The sequence below is a fragment of the Enhydra lutris genome, unplaced genomic scaffold, assembly GCF_002288905.1.
Source record: "Enhydra lutris kenyoni isolate GAN:26980312 unplaced genomic scaffold, ASM228890v2 scaffoldscaffold10, whole genome shotgun sequence".
In the NCBI taxonomy this organism is placed as follows: domain Eukaryota; kingdom Metazoa; phylum Chordata; class Mammalia; order Carnivora; family Mustelidae; genus Enhydra; species Enhydra lutris.
Window position 1 is genome coordinate 10,227,533 of NW_019154094.1, and position 20,961 is coordinate 10,248,493.

Below are 20,961 nucleotides of genomic sequence, written 5' to 3' on the forward strand. Positions count from 1 at the left end.
GTCATACTAGAGTATGATCATTCTAGGTCAGTTTTCATAAGTACCAAATGGGCCTTTTAAAAACATAAATTGAGATATTCTTTATTTCTAGAATTTTTCTTGGATTATAGTTTTAAATATTTGTTCTGTTCCATTTCCCTGTTTTTCTTTATCAGATTCCCTTATATTTCTCTATCTCATCTATCATCTATCTTGTTTCTTTTTTTTTTTTTTTCTTTAAATTTTATTTAAGAGAGAGAGAGAGAGAGAACATGAGAGGGGAGACGGTCAGAGGGAGAAGCAGACTCCCCACAGAGCTGGGAGCCTGATGTGGGACTTGATCCTGGGACTCTGGGATTATGACCTGAGTCGAAAGCAGTGGCTTAACCAACTGAGCCACCCAGGCTCCCCATATCTTGCTTCTTCTTTACCTATTTCTAATTTAACCATTTCTGCCACTTTTTTCTGTTTTTCCCCTCATTTTCATTTTCTTGGTTATATTCAGGTCTTTCTTCAATGTACTTTATTACATTTTTTATTTGATTCTGTTCTTCCTTATGTACCTCTTAATTTTGCCTCCATTCCAGAAATAATTCTGTTTCTTCAATTTTTTCCCTGAGTTCAATGAAATAGCTTTCGTTTCTTCCTGTTATTTGCCCACTTCTGTGTTTTGGTTGTGAAATTCCGATTCAAGGTGTTTTTCATATGCCCAAACAATTGTTTGAAGATACTTAGTTTGGTTTGAAGTGCTGTGCTAGTTTTCTTCTGCTTTGTCTTTGTTTTTTTTTATTTGAGGGTTGGATGAGAATTTTGTTTAGGTAGGTGGATATTCTCTCTCTCTCTCTTTCTTTCTCTCTCAGTAGTTTCCTGCAAGGGTCATCTACTTATCTACTTTCTCCCATTCAGTCCTTGGATGTGGGATGATTTACAAGATTCCTAATTCCAGAGCGCCCTCTTCTGTTAGGAGAGCAAACCATTTTTTTCCTCTTCCTAAGTGGATAGCTCTGTGTGTGTGTGTGTGTGTGTGTGTGTGTCCGTGTGTTGGGGAGAGGGGTTGTCTTCCCAAGTTGTTTGTTTTTTCTTACCTTGCAGGACTCCATTTTTTAACTTTTAATTCGTTTCCCTTCACCCTTCAATCTCCAAAGTCGTCCTTTTCTTTCACCTTCCCTCTCCTCTGTCATGAAGCCTTTCAAAGAATGTTACCACGAATGAATGCACAGAAGTCCCGTCCTTGTCCAAGTGCTCCGAGTCTCCCAGACTCACAGTCAGTGTTTTTGCAGTTAGGGTGGACTTTCTGTCTTTCTGACAGGACTTCAGACCAAGCTTGGGGCTACCCCTCTTTCCGCAGACTGACCCCATCTTCCATGCAGGCTGACAGCAGAAGGGGGAGCTGCAGCTTGCTGGGAACTGACCATTGTTTTTCTACTTAAAGATAATGTGAAGTTTGGGCATTTCCTTTGCGCTATTTGTGTTATTTGTCCTGCCTTTTCTTTTTTTCTTCTTTCCCTCTGTCTTTCGGGAGCATCTGGGGAGTTTGGCATGGATGTGGCCATTCCCTTGGCTGTCCAGAATTCCATTTCTCAGCTTTTATATCACTGAGAATGTTTTGGGTTCTTTATAACAAATACGCTGGGCTCAGATTGGCTTAGATAGTAGGCAAATGCACAGCTTTGCTGATAACTAGAAATCGGATGCAGGACATGCCTGGCTCAGTGCGTGAGGACTCTGTCTCTGGTGGGTGCCGGCTTCATCCCCAGGTGGATGGCAGCAACAGTTTCAGAAGCACAAAGTTCAGATTCCACCGGGTCCTGCCCTGGATTGGATTCCCTCGAAGCTGGGCCTGTTTAGGGTGATTCTTGTACAAATGATATATTGACAGAGTCTTCCCCAGAGACATCTAAGGGAGGCAGCAGGATATAATGGAGGCAGGCTGCTGGGCAGAGGTGGCATTTTAAGAGAGGTACAGCCTCTGATCTCACAGGGAACTCTGGAGCATGAACAAGACTGCAGAATTTGTCCTGAGGAGGATGGGACAAGGGGATCGATTTTCTAGCTCTGTTTCAGTTGTTGATTTTTTTAAAAAAAGATTTTTATTTATTTATTTGACAGAGATCACAAGTAGGCAGAGAGGCAGGCAGAGAGAGAGAGAGGAGGAAGCAGGCTCCCTGCTGAGCAGAGAGCCCGATGTGGGGCTCGATCCCAGGACCCTAGGATCATGACCCAAGCCGAAGGCAGAGGCTTAACCCACTGAGCCACCCAGGCGCCCCTCAGTTGTTGATTTTAACTGGATCATGTTCCCACTCCTGAACCAATTAACAGTCTGATTCGTCTGATCACGACTCGCTTAGGTGAGATGACCCCAGAGCTGGGACATGTCAATGTCCCCTAAGTCAAGTGAGAAAGGAGAGAGTCCTAGAACAACAGGAACGTGCAATGAGGAGGAAGTGGACATCAGGCAGGCAAGCAAGTCTACCTCTTGTGCCAGGCACAGGGGCGCAGCAGCGAACACACCCACAAAGGCCTGCCCTCATGGGTTTTCAGTCTGGCCAGGGAGATACACAAGGAGAAAGCAAGGTGATTCAGGGCTTTGACGGATACTCTGGAGACAAAGCAAGACAAGGGAATAGAGATGTCGTGGAGGGACTCTCATATCAAGAGACTGCCTCACTGGGGTGATAACATTTGAGCTGAGTGCTGGAAAAAGTAAGGAGAGAAGATGATTCTGGCTGGGGGAATAACAGTGAATGAATGAATAAATGCCCTCAGGCAGTTAGGATCATTGAGCCAGGGAGGCACTTTGGGGCACAAATGAGGCTGCCCTCATCTGGAGGGAACAGCGTATGCAAAGGCTCTGAGATGAGAGCTCAGAGTGCCTCCAGGTACCCAGGGGGCGCTGTCTGTGGCTGGAGCTGGGGTGGGGGGTGGGGACAAGAAGGTGACCAGAGAGGAGAACAGGGAGGGGCTGGTCCCAAGAAGAGGTTTGGCTTATCCTAGGATGCAGGGGCCCAGGATTGACTTTTAGCAAGAGAAGGATGTGCTCAAACTTGAGTTTTGTGGGGAATGGACTGGAATGGGCAGGGATGGGTGCCTTGCTGGGATGACACAGGGAAATGAAAAGCAAAACAGGCAGAGTCGGGGCGGGAGGGTTTGACACTTAAGAGGCAGGGGACAAGGGTGATGGAGGTTAGCTGCTGGGGCCAGGCGGGAGGTGTGCCCATGAATCTGGAGGGGAAGCCCCAAACACATGCCCACAGGTCGATGGCAGGACAGAGTGGGCCCCAGCCAGCCCACAGCATGGGGGTGACTCCCCTGTCCCCCTTCCCCATTGGCAGGGTTCTGGAGCACCTCAGCAGCCTCTCCAGAGAGGTGAACCTGGACTATGAGCGCAGCATGAACAAAATCACCTTTGACCAGATTGTCTCCTCCAAGCCTGACACGTTCTCCTATGTGACCCTGCCTAAGAAGGAGGAGGAGAAGGTGCCCAGGCAAGGTGAGGGCGGCTGGACAAAGGCGGGCCCCAGGGCCATCTGCCTAGCCAGAGCCCTCCCGCCCTTCCTGTAAGGTGGTCTGTAAACCCAACACTCCCAGCACTTACCCTGCTGCCTCCCCAGCTGCCTCGGGCGCTGGGGAGGGGGGTGGGGGGTCCACGAAGGCTCTTCTGGGGCACCTGGGTGGTGTAGTCAGTTGAGTGTCTGATTCCTGATCTCAGCTCAGGTCATGATCTGAGTCGTGAGATCCAGCCCCGAATTCGGCTCCATGGGCATGGAATTTGCTTAAAATGTTCTCTCTCCCTCTCCCCATCTCCCCATCCCCCTCTCTTAAAATAAATACATAAATAAAATCCAGTGGTCTGAGTAGTACAGAAGGAAGCAGGTCATGGGTTAGAGGACAGCAACCGTTCAGAAGTGGACAGAAGGGCTCTGACGGTCTGAAGGACATTCAGCAGCAGGGGGCAGATGACATTGCTACAGCCCCATTTGACCCATGGCAGACTGCCTCTCCAAGTAGGGACGCGAGTTCTTCCAAGCCCTCCTTGCTTTAACTCTCCTGATGCCTGTGCATTTCATTTCCTAGACTTTGAGCTGCCATGTGTGGGAAGTGCCCAGGAAGCTGGGGTCAGGGGTGTGGACAGTGGGCACCCTGAGGGTCCTGGTGCCCACATCTCCTTTGTGTGGTGCTGGGTTATGTGCAGAGTGGGCAGGAGTGAAGGGGGAGAGGGCCTGTGGTTCTCCTCTACTTCAAATGGGTCAGGGACGCAGAGGGGCCTGGAGGGGATCCACTTACCCCAGAGCGGGCAGCTCGCTGTGAGCTGCAGGGCTGTGTCAGCAGGCTGTGGGAAGAGAGGGGTTCTGGGGTGGGTGTCTCTTTTGGAGGGTGGGTGTGTCTTTGGAAGGAGACAGGAGTTGTATCTCTCCATCACTACCTGTAGATCCCTCCTAATCCCTGGTGTGTCCCAGGCCAATCTGACCCTGCCCTCTGCCCCTACCCCTGCAGGGCTGGTGAGTGTTCCCAACTACCCCTTCCGGGAGCAGAAGGAAGACTTCACCTTTGTGTCCCTGCTTACACGGCCAGAGGTCATCATGGCCCTCAGCAAGGTGCGGGCCGAGTGCAACAAGGTGATGGGCATGTCCCTGTTCCACTCAAACCTCTCCAAGTACAGCCGCCTGGAGGAGTTCGAGCAGATTCAATCCCAGACCTTCTCACAGGTGCGTGGGCATCCAGGGCTTGGAGGGCCACGCGCAGGCTGGAGCCTTGGAGCTGACTGGCCAGCAGTGAGGCCGTGAGCTCCTGTTTTTAAACCTAGACCTTGTGGGAGGGTGGAGGTTGCCCAGGGGATGGCTCATCCCAGAGAGGAGAGGAGAGGAGACCCAGGGTAGGCTCCCTTTCCGGTCACTTTCCATCCAATCCTGGCGGCTTCTGAAGCAGACCCCTTGTCTTGGAAAGGATAACAGGAACTCCACATAGTCGCTAAGGATGGGGATGTGAGGGAAAAGGGTATAGCCTTGTGGGAGACCATCACCAGGTGCTCCAGGAAAAAAGCTCCCCGTTCCTGTTTCACTCCTTGTGTCTCTCTGCTCATTGACTGTGTCTCCATCTCTCTGTCTCTCCCTTAGCTGGGGGAAAAGCCCTGCTTCTGCTGCTCCTCCTCCCTCCTTCCCCCAGAGGAGCCCTGGTCCCCAGGATCATGGGAGGGTGTTGGTTGTGGGGCTCAGCAGTCAGTTGGGGCTGCGGGGGGTCCTTCCCCGGCCATCTGGGTCCTGAGGCTTTCCCAGCACCCTGGTGTCTAGGGTCCCTGAGTGTGGCGGCTGTGGGCAGCAGGTTCCCGGGGGACCCACCTGATGCCACCCACGGCCATTCCAGGTGCAGATGTTCCTGAAGGACAGCTGGATCAGCACGCTCAAGGTGGCCATGCGGAGCAGCCTGCGGGACATGAGCAAGGGCTGGTACAACCTCTACGAAACCAGCTGGGAGGTGTACCTCATGTCGAAACTGCGCAAGCTCATGGAGCTGCTCAAGTATATGCTGCAGGACACGCTGCGCTTCCTGGTGCAGGACTCGCTGGCCAGCTTCTCGCAGTTCATCAGTGACGCCTGCTGCAGCATGCTGGACTGCCCCGACCACATGGTCTGGGGCGACGACCTCATCAACAGCCCCTACAGGTGGGGCTGGCCGAGCGCAGGTGCTGGGTGGCCAGACAGGCAGGGGTGGGGGAAGTGGGGCAGCCGGGACCAAGGTGCCCAGCACTGCCAGGTCTTGGATGGCAGGGAGAGCCCGGCCCTGGCCCTGGTGGCCAGGGATTGTCCCACCAGCTCTGACTTGCACGTCTCTGGGTGACCTTCATTTTCTCCATCAGTCCCTGAGTTACTCAGTCAAAAGAAATATTCTTTGAGCACTTGCCATGGACCAGGTGGGGCTCTAGCGGAACCAGGGAGGCAGGACTCCTGCTCTCATGGGGGACAGGCAGCAAGCCAGTGAATCAATAGATGGTCACTGCCAATGTTTGCAGGGGCTGTGACAGACCAGGGTGGGGCAGGGGACTCTGCCAGGGGGTCAGGGTCCTCTGAGTCAAGACCTGAGATTGAGAGGAAAGCAGCCAAGGAGATGTGAGGGAGAGGCACTGGGTTGAAGGCCCAGCACATGCAGAGGCTCGGAGGGGAGGAAGACCTTAGGGCTGTCAAGGGTGGAAGGGCCAGCAGCTATGGCTGGAGTGGGATGTGCTGGTCAGGACGATATGGGAGAAGTCGCAGGGACAGGCCAGATCAAAGAACCTCTTGGGGTCACAGTCGGGGGCTAGATTTAGTCTAAGTGTGGTCAGCAGCCATTAGAGGGGAGTTACACCCTGATTAAACAAAGCTCTGGATTTGTGGGAACAAATGAGGCAGAAGGCAAGTCAGACCAAGTTTTCTGCCATTGTCTAGAAAAAGGATGATGTGACTGGGACTCGGGAGGGGTGCAGATTTGGGGTAGTGCCTGAGTGGCAGTGCTATGGGCCTGGCAGCAGGAGGAGGGGAAGTGGGAGGAGGGGAGAGGAGGAGACAGGCTGACTCCTGTGGTCCACCACTAGCACCAAGCCCTGAGGGGAGCTGTGTTTGAGATGCCCATAAAGGCAGGTGGGTGATGGATGGCAATCCAGAGTGCAGCAGGGAGGACTGGCTGGGAAGCTTGAGGGTTGTTGGCATGTAGTGGGCATCTGAAGTCAAAGATGGTGGCCTCCCAGGGAGAGCGTGTGTGCCGCAAGGACCCAGGTCTGCCTGGCCTGCCCTGATGGCCTCAGGACCACCTGGAGGTGGTCCTCCCTCTTCCCAGTACATGTGGACCTCTGGGCAAGTGGCAGGGATGGATTAATCTTTGGCTGCTCTGTGTTTTTCCGGTAACTTAGAGGTTTCTAGAAGGAGGGAGGAGACAATTTTCATGCATGGAGAAGCTTGAGAACCATCAGGCTAGCAGGGAGGGCAGAGGGCTAGATATGCTGCACACAGGCCTCCTTGGGCGCCTGCCCACAGTCAGCCTATCACCCGACAGGCCCCGGAAAAATCCCCTCTTCATTGTGGACCTGGTGCTGGATAGCTCAGGGGTGCACTACAGCACACCACTGGAGCATTTCGAGACATCTCTGCTCAACCTCTTTGACAAGGGCATCCTGTCCACGCATGCAGTACCCCAGCTGGAGAAGGTAGGCCACAGCTCAAGGCCCAGGGCATCTGCTGGCCTGGCTGCTCTTGGCTACCCAGCCACAGGCCAATGGGATTAGGGCAGTTCTACTTGATTTCAGGCCTCCCACCTGACCAGCAGAGGGCTCAGACTTTCAATTTTTGAAGGGCTCCCTTAATCCTCACCACAAGCTGTGCTGGGAACCATTAGCATCCCCATTTTGTCATGCACCAAGAGGGCACAAAGCAACTAAGTGTCAGACCTGCGACTTGAACCCGGCTCATTCTCCACCCCTGCCACAGCTGTTCTGGCCCCAATTCCACTCTCTTGATCCCACCCAGCTCCCTGCCTCTCTCTCCAGCTAAGATGTGGACAAAGACTGACTGTCACACTCAGGACCTCTTGCCAGAAGTCCCCACTCATCACACACCGGGTTACATCTCACTCCTCCCGGCCCAAGAGCTCCTGGAACTAGTCCCCTCTTGTCTTCCTTACTGGGTAGCCAGAGCCATCAGTGACCCAGCGGCCTTGTCTGCTCCTTTCCTGGGCTCTGCACTGAGTCAGGCCCGGGTAGAGGAAGACACCGCCCTTGGGTGGGGCTCCGGGGACTTCAGCCCTATCTTAGTCCACAGGGTGCTGGCAGACACCACAGCAAACCCTCTTCCATACCCTCCCGACACTGTCTGTGACTGGCCACACAGCTGCCCCCGACCCCCACTGCGCTGTCTGTGATTGGTCACACTGCTGCCCTGATCCCACCACGCTGTCTGTGATTGGTCACGCTGCTGCTCTGACCCTCCCCACACTGTCTGTGATTGGTCACACTGCTGCCCACCGCCACTGCGCTGCCTGTGATTGGCCACACTTCTGTCCGCTCAGGCTTCGGATCCCATCTTCAACCCCTCTGCTTGAGCCCCGTGGCTCATCCAGCTCACCCCCTGCCTTTGGCTCTGCAGCTGGTGATGGAGGACATCTTTATCAGCGGCGACCCCCTACTGGAGTCCGTGGGGCTCCACGAGCCACTGGTGGAGGAGCTGCGGGCCATCATAGCCAATGCTATGCGCAAGGCCATGATCCCACTGCAGGCTTACGCTAGGGAGTACCAGAAGTATTTGGAGCTGAATAACAACGACATTGCCACCTTCCTCAAGTGCGTGCGTACATCTGAGGGCGTCTGGGTGTCGGTATGACCCCTGGCCACCCACTTACACCCTCTGCCCCTCATGTGTGTCCCCTGTCCACAGAGACTACCAGACGCGTTGCCCGACAGCCTCGGAAGTACGGGAGGTGGTGCTCACCCACCTTCAGGAAAAAGAGATCCTGGACAGCTCTCTGCCCAGCAGTATCGTCATTGGGCCCTTCTACATCAATGTCGACAACGTCAAGCAGAGCCTGTCCAAGAAGCGCAAGGCCCTGGCCACTTCCATGCTGGACATCCTGGCCAAGAACCTGCACAAGGAGGTGGACAGTGTAAGTGCCCAGCCACCGACATGCGTTCACTCTCGACTCCTTGGTGAGCTCCCATGAATAAGGAAGGTGTCCCTGGGCAGGGCGAGGGCTGTCTGCAGATGCCCAGGCCAGTGGAAGAATCTGGAAGTCATCCTGCCTTGACCCCCCAGCCTGTTTAAGGGGAGCTGTCCCATATGGAAGGTCTAAGGAAATAGGGGCTACTACCTCTTTCCCTAGACTTGGAAAGACCTTGGAATCTCTCCCAAAGATGGGCCATTTCATGGAGCCGGGGGTGTGCCGGTGGGCTTAGAAGTCCCATGCATGTGTTGGCTGGGCGCAGGAGGCTAGGGAGGCCTCAGCTCCCCAGCAAGTCAGCTGCAGGATGTGGTAGGGTGGGGGCGGTTACCTATCAGGAGACACTGGGATCCAAGAAGGAGGAGCAGGCCCCAGGAAAGGACAGGGCGGGTACATGGCCTCCCTAGTGCCCTCCGTCCCTTGTCAGATCTGTGAGGAGTTTCGCAGTATCAGCCGCAAGATCTATGAGAAGCCCAACAGCATCGAGGAGCTGGCTGAACTTCGAGAGTGGATGAAGGGCATCCCTGAGAAGCTGGTGGGGCTAGAGGTGAGATGGGTATAAGGGGGACGGGGGGCTGGGCCCGGGGACAGACAGCGGCTGGGAGATTAGGAGCCAGGAAGCTAGAGGAGAGGTAGACACAGAGGATAAGGGGGTTGGGAGGTTACAAGGCTGGGTGCATGGTGGAGGTTCAGACCCATGCTATCTGGGATGGCCAGGAGGGTGGAGGGTGGCAGTGGGAGGTGTGGCAGCCTTGGCTTTTGGAGCCCTGAGCCCAGTGCTGGCTGTGGATCCTGCGCCTCTTCCCTAACCCCAGTCCTCCCTCTGTGGAAGAGAGCCACCTTTCCTTAGTGCTCAGCCACTTTGGGGGTCCCACACATGCAGCTCTCATTACCACCTGTCCGTGCAGGAGCGGATCGTGAAGGTCATGGATGACTACCAAGTCATGGACGAATTCTTTTACAACCTCAGCACAGAAGATTTCAACGACAAGTGAGTGGGAGCTTGGTCCCCCTCCCAGAGTGAGGGGCAAAGAGGTGCTGTGACACATGGCTCACATGGCTGTGTGTTCACACCAGAAATGCCACCCAAGATGTCTGAGACACTGGTTCCACATGGGCCAGGGCCAGGTGGCTGGTGGTGCAGAAGGAAATCAATGGAGCCTCTTGCCCTAGGGCCTCTGCTGCCCCCTGTCTCCATTCTCTAAAACATTGTCAGCCTGACACACACATGTTCGCACAGGCCTGGAATCCCCTTTGTGGGAGGGGCCCTTTGGGATTCTTGGGAGCATGGAGAACAGACAAAACTATCCTGGTGATCAGTGGGGAGCAGCACTTGTCCCCACCCAGCTCAAGAGCCTTCTGAGAAACAGCCTTAGGTTGGGACTGCCTTACTGAGGCCTCCAGAACCCCTTGCCCACCCTGCCTCACAGGCCTGGGGTGCCTTCAGAATGTCGAGGCCTGGGAGAGGTTGGCGCTGTCTCCTGGGATCCCTGCCAAGAGCCCCAAGGCACTGGCTTTACAGGGCATCCTGGTATTCAGGCTGGGCCTCCCCTAGGGTCAGCATTCCTAGGCCAGATGCAGGCAGAATCCCCAAATTCTACAGAGTCCCCCCATTAGCCAGCAAAGGGAGTCAGTCTGATATGAAGGAAACTGGCCTGGTGGCCTTGTTGGTCACCAAGGAAGTGTAGACTAGAGGCCGTTGCTTTGCCTGATGGGAGGTGAAGCACCTCCAGACTCCGGAATGTAAGGGGGGAGTCTAGCATTATGTCTCTCATTTCCGACACTGTTCCTTGTCTTGCCCCGTCATTGCACTGGGCACCATGGGCCAGCATCTCCCTGGGTGCCCACCACAGCTCCCAGACCGCAAGGAGGGATGGCCTCCCCAGCCAGGCAGGCCCACATCCCGACCCTGATGGTGGCAGGGGCTGCCTCCAGCTCACTTCCACTTCCTGGTTGCTTGGCTGTGACTGGTTCCAGCTGCCACCTGGATTCCCCCATTCTCCCCTTCACCCTGGGTGCCCCTGCCTGGCCAGGCCACCCCATGATTTCATCTGCGACCTGCCCCCCCCCCAATGCCCACCCCATCCTCTCCAGGTGGGCTGCCAGCAACTGGCCTTCTAAGATCCTTGGGCAGATAGAGATGGTGCGGCAGCAGCACACAGAAGATGAGGAGAAGTTCCACAAAATCCAGATCATGGATCAGAACAACTTCCAGGAGAAGCTGGAAGGGCTGCAGGTGGGGCTGGTTCAGGGCTCCGCTATGCCTCACTCCCCACCATGCGCTCTGGGGCCAGGCCTGGCTTCATGCATGCAGCAGGGGCTGTGGGGTTGTTTGGTGGGTGAACTGGTAGGTGGATGAACAAATGGCTGGGGGTGCCTGGGTAGCAAGCTCCAGAAAACTCAGGGTTACAAAGGGTCCCAGCTCTTCCGTGGTGTCCTCGGAGCCCCAATAGGTGAAAAAATGGGCACAGTGTTAAGGATGCTGGGTCTCCCTCTGACCTTGCTGTGTCACCCTCGACAGTCAGCATGCCTGTGATTGGCCAGGAACCTGCTTACTCCAGGAGAAGAAAGTGCCCTCAGAATGGGGAGGTATTGGTACCTGGGGCCCCGGATGCGAGCCTGTGGTTGGGGCCCTGGAGGCCTCTGACCCCGTGCTCCTTGGCCCACAGCTGGTGGTGGCTGGCTTCTCCACGCACACGGAGATTGCACGAGCGCACGAGATCGCCAATGAGGTGCGGCGGGTCAAGAAGCAGCTGAAGGACTGCCAGCAACTGGCCATGCTCTACAATAACCGGGAGCGCATCTTCGGCTTGCCCGTCACTAACGTAGGCCTCCTCGGGGCACGCCGCCCCCCAAGCCCCACAGCTTGAGGAAGAGCCCGTGGCATTCGTGGCCATATCTGAACCCAGCTCCTGGCTGGCAGGGCCCTGGCATTTGGAGGGTGGGACTGAGCAGGCTGCAGAGACAACTCCCTAGCCCCAGCCCTCAGGGCAAGGAGACTGGCTAGAATCAGGCAGGAGGCCTCGCAGTGCCACCCGGAGCCCGTGTGCAGTGGGGGAAGGGAGGCCAGGCCAGAGCTCATGGGGACAGGAGCAGGAACGGCATCCAGGAGCAAGGAATGGGAGAGGACCCGGCTTAAGAAGGAGCAGTGAGTGTGCAGAGAGCCTGGGAAGCACTCCTGGACAGCCCTGATTCATCTGTCCCCACAGTACGACAAACTCTCCCGGATGGTGAAGGAGTTCCAGCCCTACCTGGACCTTTGGACCACGGCCTCTGACTGGCTGCGCTGGTCTGAGAGTTGGATGAATGACCCCCTGTCAGCCATCGATGCCGAGCAGCTGGAGAAGAATGTCATCGAGTCCTTCAAGACCATGCACAAGTGTGTGAAGCAGTTCAAGGACATACCAGGTAGGCAGCCAAGCCAGCCTGTCTCCTCTTTCCTTGCCTGAGCTGGCCGCCTCTCACACCTGCCTGTCCCGCCCCGGCAGCCTGCCAGGACGTGGCCTTAGACATCAGGGCCCGCATCGAGGAGTTCAAGCCCTACATCCCGCTGATCCAGGGGCTGCGCAACCCTGGCATGCGGAACCGCCACTGGGAGGTGCTGTCCAATGAGATCAACATTAACGTCAGGCCCAAGGCCAACCTGACCTTCGCTCGCTGCCTCGAGATGAACCTGCAGGACCACATCGAGAGCATCAGCAAGGTGGCTGAGGTGGCTGGCAAGGAGTATGCCATTGAGCAGGTGCGTGGCCTCCAGGAGGCCCACCCAGCCCCTGGGAGGAGGACACTACTGGGCCCCATCCCCGGGGTCATTCCCTAGGCTCAGGGGTTGAGGTGCATTCTGTTCAGTGGGTTAATCTTGGATGTAAAGTGCTTGGTGCAATGTTCACCATCCCTGTCATTACTCAGTTACTCCTTTCAAGTACTTCTTGGCCCAGGGAGGAGCTGATAGTATTACCCTTATTTAACAGATGAATAAATTAAGGCTCAGAGAGGTTCAGCAACTGTCCCGGGTGACATAGCCAGTAAAGGTTAGAACTGGAACCAGAGCTTCTAACCAGCACCTCAGCTGCCTCCCAGTGTAGGTGTGTATGCTGTTCATGGGCAGCACGTGTTATGAGTACCAGCCAACCTTGAATTCAGACAAGGTCCCACGGGGGATTTGGTGACCAGACCACCGGGAAGTATTTGCCGGACAGCCACGGTCATGGCTGTGCAGAGCCCGCTCTTCCCCGTCCAGTGCTGGTCATACAGCGCATGGGCCAGCTCCTTCCTGGGACCCCGCCTTAACTTGCCCCCCCCACACTAGGCACTGGACAAGATGGAGAAGGAGTGGTCAACCATCCTGTTCAACGTGCTGCCGTACAAGGAGACAGACACCTATATCCTCAAGAGCCCGGACGAGGCCTCACAGCTGCTTGACGACCACATTGTCATGACGCAGAGCATGTCCTTCTCGCCCTACAAGAAGCCCTTCGAGCAGCGCATCAACTCCTGGGAGAACAAGTTGAAGCTGACCCAGGTGGGCCCTTGCTGTCCTCACGTACTCCTCCCCACCCTTCACATAGGCAGTCCTTTAAGGTGTCTGGGTGGGGGATGCCCTTTAAGGGTCGAAGGGGCGGTGCCTTACCCAGGTCTGCGGGCTCCTCCATCTCTGGCAGGCCCCTCCTGCAGGGCAGAACGTCGAGTGTGAGGCTCTCCATCTCTGAGATTTGGCTACCAGAGGAAGCGATTCAGGATGTGAGGGTAGGGCCGTGTGTGGTCCAGTGCTGTAGCTGGGGAAGGGCAGGAGATGCTTGGTCTTGGGACCACTAGGACCTCCAGTCTCAGAAATTTCTGGGCTGGATACCGCAAGGCCCTGAGGCTCCTCAGTGCTGTCTGCTCTGCTCTAAGCGTCCCATTTCTCTCTTACGTGAAGCTGGCGCAGGTTGAAGGGGCCTGGGCACTGGGCACTGCCCCTCTTGACGGCTGTCTGTTGAGCCTTGGAGGACTATCCTGGGTTAGGCCTACTGGTGTGTTTCTTATAGTCCCTTCCCTGGGGCCTTTCTGGGAGCTGCTGAGGAACCTCCAGTAAAGGCCAGCAGCCAAGTGAGGAGGGCTTATGAGTATGCTCCTTAGATCACCCAGAGATGTCTGACTTGGTCAGCATCGTCCCTGGGTCTCCGCCTTTGCTCACACTGCCCCCTCCCCCTGGAGTTCCATCTCTTCCTGCCATCTCCAAGGCTCAGTGTCCAGCAGCCCTCACTGACTCTCCCGCATCTACCAGCAAGGTGGCCCTTGGTACCTCTTACAAAGCCCATCACACATGCTGGGCCCTTAATGACTAGGGGCAGAGCTGGCTATTTTGTGGGCTGTGGGCCCCTTAAGTGTGGGGACCACATCCTGCTTCCCTGTTTTTCTGGATGCCCACATGGGCGTAGCCCAGGCCTGGCACAGAACTGGCTGAAGTACACATCACTCGAGGAAGGGAAGGAATGAATGAATGAATGAATGAATGAAAGAATGAATGAGTTTGCACTGATGGGAAAAGAGAGAAATGCATAGAGAGGAGTTTGAAGGTAGAGGGGGAAAGCGGCTGGTTTTGGAGGTATCTTGCTCTTGGACTGAGGTTCAGAGAGTATTTTAGGGATCTCGAGCTCAAATCCCAGTACACCCCAGAGACTCCTGGGGTCACGGACCCAAAAGTCCTCCCAGGAAAGAGGACTGGTTTGGTCTCCATGCACTGGGCTCTTTCCTCTGTGACTGCAGCACTCGCCGGTGTGAGGGTGGTTCTCTCGAAGGGAAGAGTGGCTCCCCTGGGTCTGTTGGAGGCTCAGGGGTTCTGGGGGCACTCGGGCTTCTCTGGAAGCCAGGGCCTCTGTGTAGCCTTGGATCCCTGGAGCAGTGGCTGGCAGGGTCACCTGGAAATCCACCCCCCCCTCCGCCCGTGGACGCTGGCTCTGATGTCCAGGGCTCTGCCCAGCACTCTGTGGTCTGGTGAGATCTCCAGGTCAGCGGGGACAGGACCTAACGTGGACCCCAGGCGCTGACGGTCCACGCCCTGCCCAGGAGGTGCTGGAGGAATGGCTGAACTGTCAGCGGGCCTGGCTCTACTTGGAGCCCATCTTCAGCTCGGAGGACATCAATCGGCAGTTACCTGTGGAGAGCAAGCGCTACCAGACGATGGAGCGGATCTGGAGGAAGATCATGAAGAACGCCTACGAGAACCGTGAGGCGAGCTTGCGTGGGGCTGGGAGGGGGCGGCGGGGACCGCCGAGGTCCCCAGTCACATTGTTGGCAGCCTCCTGGTCTCTCCTCTCCCTGAACAAGCAAGACTGAAGGACAAGTCCGAGGCCCGTGTCCCTTTGAGGAGACTCCCCAGTCTTGAGAGAGATTTCTCAGAAACACGGTAGTCGGTTTTCCCCTTGAAGACTTAGTCTCCATTAAGATTTTTTTTTTAAGATTTTATTTATTTATCTGAAAGAGAGAGCAAGGAGGGGAGGAGGAGAGAGGGAGAGGGACAAGCAGACTCTGCACTGAGCATGGAGCCTGACACGGGACTTGGTCTCACAAGCCTGAGATCATGACCTGAGCTGAAACCAAGAGTCTGACACTTAACCAGCTGAGCCACCCAGGTGTCCCTACATTATTAGGATGTTAAGGATTGTACTTATTTATTTTATTATATATTTAGAGAGAGCATGTCTTGGGGAGGGACAGAGGGAAAAGGGAAAAAAGAATCTGAAGCAGACTCCATGCTGGGAGTGGACCCTGAAGCAGGGCTTGATCCCAGAACCCTGAAATCATGACCTGAGCAAAAACCAAGTGTTGGACGTTCAGTTGACTGAGCCACCCAGGTGCCCCTACATTAGGATTTTAAAGGCTCTGACAAGTCCCACAACAAATAAAATTCCTTGGCTTTGTTTAACCCTAGTTCTTTTTTTATTTTAAAGATCTTATTTATTAGAGAGAAAGAGGGAACATGAGCAGGGGGAAGGGACAGAGGGGGAGGGAAAAGCAGGCTTCCCGCTGAGCAGGGAGCCTGACACGGGGCTCCATCTCAGGACCCCGGAATCATGACCTGAGCCAAAGGCAGACGCTTAACTGACTAAACCACTCTGGTGGCCCTAATCCTAGTATTTTTTTTTTTTAAAGATTTCATTTATTTATTTGACAGAGAGAAATCACAAGTAGACAGAGAGGCAGGCAGAGAGAGAGGAGGAAGCAGGCTTCCCGCCGAGCAGAGAGCCTGATGTGGGACTCGATCTCAGGACCCTGAGACCATGACCTGAGCCGAAGGCAGCGGCTTAACCCACTGAGCCACCCAGGCACCCCCCTAGTATTTTTTTTTACCATAGACTATTTTCTGTGGATTGACAGGGGTGATAGATGTGGGCCCTGACTCAGGGCCATTTTCCTGCCCTCTCTCCTTCCCAGGTCCTACTGGGGTCTCTGGGCAGCATGGGTGCCCTCTGAGGCCACCTTGCTGCCTCCCGGTCCGACCGTGCTCACTTCCACTCTCTGGCCTGGGCCGCGCAGGTAATCAGTGTGTGCTCTGACCAGAGGCTGCTAGAGAGCCTGCGGGACTGCAACAAGCTGCTGGACGTGGTGCAGAAGGGCCTCAGCGACTACTTGGAGACCAAGCGGGGCGCCTTCCCCAGGTGGGCACCGCCTGGCCCATGCCCACTGTCGGTGCTTGCCCGCGGGGCTGGGGCGTGAGGGTGTCTGACCCACTTCTTCACCCCTCCCTGTGCCCCTGGCAGATTCTACTTCCTGTCAGACGATGAACTACTCGAGATTCTGTCCCAGACAAAGGACCCCACAGCCGTGCAGCCCCACCTGCGCAAGTGCTTCGAGAACATTGCCCGGGTGGGTAACAGGGCCTGGGGTTCAGGTCCGGGAGCTCTGGGGCACCTTCCCAGGGAGGAGAGCTCTTTTCTGGCCCCAAGTCCTTTTAGCAGGAACTGAGGTGGCCCGTGAGGTTCCTGGCCCTTGGAGACAGCCAGGGCCATTGGGAGGAAGGGCACCTGTAGAACCCCCACCCAGCTCTGTAGAGTCCTGAGGTGCCAGCTGGGCCGAGAAACCCAGGAAGCCGGGAAGCGGAGGTTCCTGAGTCACCTCATCCTCTCTTCATCTACAAGGAAGGCCACACAGACCTATGGGGGAGGGGGACAGGCAGGGCAGGCTTAGCCTCCTTCCCCAACTGGGCTGGGCCGCAGCTGCGGACAAGGCAGACCCCACATGCAGTCGGGGGACACAGTGGAGAGGGCAGGGCCAGCCCCGGGGCTGGGGCAGACGGGGCCTCTGGGCACACAGGGGGTAAGGCCTCTCTCGCTCCTCCCCTGCCCGCAGCTGCAATTCCAGAAGGACCTAGAGATCACACACATGTACTCGGCCGAGGGTGAAGAGGTGCAGCTGTCCTTCTCCATCTACCCGTCCAGCAACGTGGAGGACTGGCTGCGGGAGGTGGAGCGCAGCATGAGGACCAGCGTGCGGGACATCATCGAGAGAGCCATCAAGGCTTACCCCACGGTGAGCCGTGCTGCCTGTCCCAGCACAGCCTTGGTGACCCCCCACTCCCTCACAGGGTCGCCTGCCCGCCTGCCTGCCTGTCTCATCCTTGGGCTCCGCCTTGACCGCTGGTGCTCTTAGTCAGCCGGGGGTTCTCTGGGGGCAGGTGGTCCCTGGGGCTGCTGGAGGAGGAATCTGAAAATGGTCCAAAAACTGAGACGTGTCCCTGGAATGACCAGCTACTGTGGTAGTGTTTTACGTACTCGCTGTGAGCTTGGCCTGGCCCAGGGCCTCCCCCACATCACCTCTCTCAGGCCATGGTCATGGACTGAGTCCATGCTGAGTACACGTACGTAGCTCCCTGTGGATTAGTTCAGAGATTTTTTTGCCCAAAGGTGTGTGATTTGAAAGTGGCAGGCAGGATTTGAACCCAGGACTGTGTTCCCCGATCCTAGGCTCCCATGCCTCCGCTTCAAGGTCTCCTCTGCTGAGGAAGTGAGGACTCGGCCCCATTCCAAGAGGCCCAGAGCTTAATGGCTTCTCTGCTTCTGAGGTGGAATTCACTACTTGGGCCCAGAAACACAGACAAAGTTTAAGCAAAAAAGAATGCACAGGCAGGGCTAGCCGCCCCTGGCTCAGCTCTACCTGTTATCTTTCTAGATGCCCAGGACCCAGTGGGTTCTAAAGTGGCCTGGCCAGGTGACCATTGCCGGGTGCCAGACCTACTGGACCATGGAGGTGGCAGAGGCTCTGAAGGCCGGGAACCTCAGTGACCAGCTGTTCCCCAAGCTGGCCCGGCAGGTGGGAGCCCAGGGAGTCTCCTTCTGCGTGCCCCCCCCCCACAGCCACCCCACACCCTGGGAGAACCTGCTTCCTCTGGGGGGCTTCCCTTTGTTGATCCTGGAAGGGGTTTGGACTTAGAGCCAAAGAGCAGTAGGTCAGACACCCTTGAAGTGAGTGTCTCACAACCTGCCACCCATGAGAGGGTCTGGTGGTCTGAGGAGAGCTCTGAGGCCAGGCAGGTGCCCCTCTGCCAGTGGTTAGTGAGGGAGCCACACACTGGGGCCTCTGGCACTGTGTGGTGGGCTCTCCCTGCCCCCTCTGTGGGCCTCTGTGCCCCCGGCTCCTCACCACGCTCCTTCCTCGAGCTCCTTGCCAGGCTCCAGCTCCTGGCCCCTGAAGGCTCCCAGGTCTCCGCATGCTACAGGCGCCATGCATGTGCCTCTGGTTTTATTTGGTTTCCTGCCAGACTTCCCACTGGCCAGCGCCCTGCCGGCCCTCCCCCTGCCTCGTCCTGCACCCCATTCCCATCCTAGGCCACCAGCTGCTCCCAGGACAGAGAGATTGTTCCTGGGAGAAGCACACCATCTATGCACGGGAGAGGAAGCCTACCCAGCTCGACCACGCCAATATCTGACAGCGTCCCCCCGCTCCTACAGCTCAGCGACCTGGTGGCCCTGGTGCGGGGGAAGCTGTCCCGCATGCAGCGGGCTGTGCTGTCAGCACTAATTGTCATTGAGGTCCATGCCAAGGATGTGGTGAGCAAGCTGATCCAGGAGAACATAGTCAGCGTGAACGACTTCGAGTGGATCTCGCAGCTGAGGTGAGGATGCAGGGGCCCCTGGCCCGGTCATGTCCAAGGCCAGCGCAGTGTGGAGAGGCAGTCTCCAGTAGGCCCTGGGACAAGCTGGGCGGGGTGCCTTGCTGCTTTCCTTCCCCACCCCTCCTGGGCCACATGCCCTACCCAGCGGCCCGTGGTCTCCATGGTCTGGGAACCTATCTCCCTGCAATGCCAGGTACTACTGGACAAATAACAACCTGTATATCCGGGCTGTGAATGCTGAGTTCACATACGGCTATGAGTACCTGGGCAACAGCGGGAGGCTTGTGATCACGCCCCTGACCGACCGGTGAGCCTCCTTCTCCCCACGTACTCTCCTACTCTGGTGCCTTCCTTCCAGCTCTGACTGGCCCGAGAGTCTGGGGGCCACAAGGCCCAGGGAGTCTGTGCTGGGCCAGTCCATTAAAACAATGCAGGGTGAGGAGCACGGGCTTCAGGTTCAAAGCCAGTTCTGACCCTCTGCTGGGTGACCTGGGACAGCTGACTCACCCCTCTGTGCCCCAGTCTCCCTTCAGCCTCCTCAGGGTGGTTATGAGAATTTCATGAGCCGAGGTGTAAAGCCTTTAAGCACACATGTAGCACTCTGGAAGCATCTAGAGGGTATGAGCTTTACTGATTTCATCAGTCACAGCTGCCTTTCAGGGTACCAGAGGAATTGGCTTGGGGGAAAGAACAGGCAACCCCTTTATAAAGTGAACCACTCCCTAAGTCTCCGGGAACCCTGAGGAAGGAGCATGGTCCCTGCTTACCTCTCGCTCCTGCAGGTGCTACCTGACTCTGACCGGGGCTCTGCACCTCAAGTTTGGGGGAGCCCCAGCTGGCCCCGCTGGCACAGGGAAGACTGAGACCACCAAAGACCTGGGCAAGGCCTTGGCCATCCAGACTGTGGTGTTCAACTGCTCTGACCAGCTTGACTTCATGGCCATGGGCAAGTTCTTCAAGGGCCTGGCCAGGTGAGGATGCCCATGAGGGTGGCATGGGGCAGGGCAGGAAGGCTGATGCCACCTGAGAGGAACCTCCTAGGATGGTGGAGGGGACAGGATAAAATAATAGGAATCAAAGTCTCGGCCCCTGGTGGGCACTGGGGTGGGGGGGTGGGAATATGACTAAGCTGGCCAAGATGGCCATCGGAGGCTTCCTCCCAGCAGAGTCACAGGGGGCCCTTGGAGGTGTCAGGTGGGCTCAGAACTTCTATCCCTGCGTTGTCCTTACCGCACTTAGTGCCGGGGCCTGGGCCTGCTTCGATGAGTTCAACCGCATCGATATTGAGGTGCTCTCGGTGGTGGCACAGCAGATCACCACCATCCAGAAGGCTCAGCAACAGCGGGTGAGCATCACTTCAGCTGTCCCCAGCACGCCCATGCTGCCACAGGGTCCCCATACTGGTGGCATCAAAAGCTAGGCATTCAGGTCTTCCCTGAGCCCAACCTCTTTTGTCTCACAGGGGATGGGCAGCCCCACTCCCGCTCATGGAACTGTCCCTGAGGGACATTTGTAGCCAGTCAGGGAGCCCCACATGCCTGCCCCACTCTGGGGGCAGCTTTCAGGCCAGGCTGTGGTGGATAAAGGGATCCCTCCCACATCCTGACCCTTATGGAAAGCCCCAACCTACTGTCCTTCCTCTAGCATCATTCAGAGTGACTAGAGGTCTCTTCCTGTGACTGGAGCTGGGAGGCTGGCAGGAGCCCAACCCCATCCCAGTAGGGCTCTGGATCCTAGTCAGAGCTGAGATTGCCCAAGTATAGGAGAACCAGTGTCAGGAATTGGGGGTAGGGTGGGGGTAGCAGGAGTTGTGTGAAGACCTCAGGGAGCCAGGACCTTGGAGGTCTCCAGTGCTCACCAGGACCCAAGGTCTTAGGCCAGATCCTGAGAGAGGAGCCCACCCTCTCTCCTGGGCTGAGCGGCTATAGCCAGGACAGGGCATCCGCAGGGACAAGGGGGCCCATCCAGAGAGGAGGCGGGGTGAGCCAACCCCTTCCCCCTTTAGGTAGAACGCTTCATGTTTGAAGGCGTCGAGATCCCACTTGTGCCATCCTGCGCTGTGTTTATCACCATGAACCCAGGCTACGCCGGCCGCACCGAGCTGCCTGATAACCTGAAGGCGAGTGCTGGCACAGGACAGCCCAAGAGGCTTCCCAGGATACAGGAAAGCATGGGGCTGTGGCCTTAGACATGCTGGAGTGCTATGCAAGGGC

The 20,961-nt window shown here is 56.4% G+C and overlaps 1 protein-coding gene across 1 annotated transcript in view; it reads left to right on the forward strand.

Moving 5' to 3' along the window:
- Positions 1 to 20,961, forward strand: part of LOC111143889 (dynein axonemal heavy chain 1) — a 72,120-nt gene that overhangs the window by 18,177 nt on the left and 32,982 nt on the right. Inside the window, exons 8-30 of the mRNA XM_022497930.1 lie at positions 3,312 to 3,469; positions 4,474 to 4,685; positions 5,341 to 5,639; positions 7,003 to 7,153; positions 8,088 to 8,281; positions 8,376 to 8,601; positions 9,083 to 9,202; positions 9,564 to 9,646; positions 10,750 to 10,891; positions 11,325 to 11,480; positions 11,865 to 12,063; positions 12,144 to 12,397; positions 12,965 to 13,177; positions 14,704 to 14,868; positions 16,174 to 16,295; positions 16,398 to 16,503; positions 16,987 to 17,166; positions 17,806 to 17,946; positions 18,585 to 18,748; positions 18,942 to 19,055; positions 19,531 to 19,719; positions 19,988 to 20,093; positions 20,754 to 20,867. Of these exons, the coding sequence (XP_022353638.1) occupies positions 3,312 to 3,469; positions 4,474 to 4,685; positions 5,341 to 5,639; positions 7,003 to 7,153; positions 8,088 to 8,281; positions 8,376 to 8,601; positions 9,083 to 9,202; positions 9,564 to 9,646; positions 10,750 to 10,891; positions 11,325 to 11,480; positions 11,865 to 12,063; positions 12,144 to 12,397; positions 12,965 to 13,177; positions 14,704 to 14,868; positions 16,174 to 16,295; positions 16,398 to 16,503; positions 16,987 to 17,166; positions 17,806 to 17,946; positions 18,585 to 18,748; positions 18,942 to 19,055; positions 19,531 to 19,719; positions 19,988 to 20,093; positions 20,754 to 20,867 (3,808 nt within the window). The remainder of the gene's footprint in view (positions 1 to 3,311; positions 3,470 to 4,473; positions 4,686 to 5,340; positions 5,640 to 7,002; positions 7,154 to 8,087; positions 8,282 to 8,375; positions 8,602 to 9,082; positions 9,203 to 9,563; positions 9,647 to 10,749; positions 10,892 to 11,324; positions 11,481 to 11,864; positions 12,064 to 12,143; positions 12,398 to 12,964; positions 13,178 to 14,703; positions 14,869 to 16,173; positions 16,296 to 16,397; positions 16,504 to 16,986; positions 17,167 to 17,805; positions 17,947 to 18,584; positions 18,749 to 18,941; positions 19,056 to 19,530; positions 19,720 to 19,987; positions 20,094 to 20,753; positions 20,868 to 20,961) is intronic.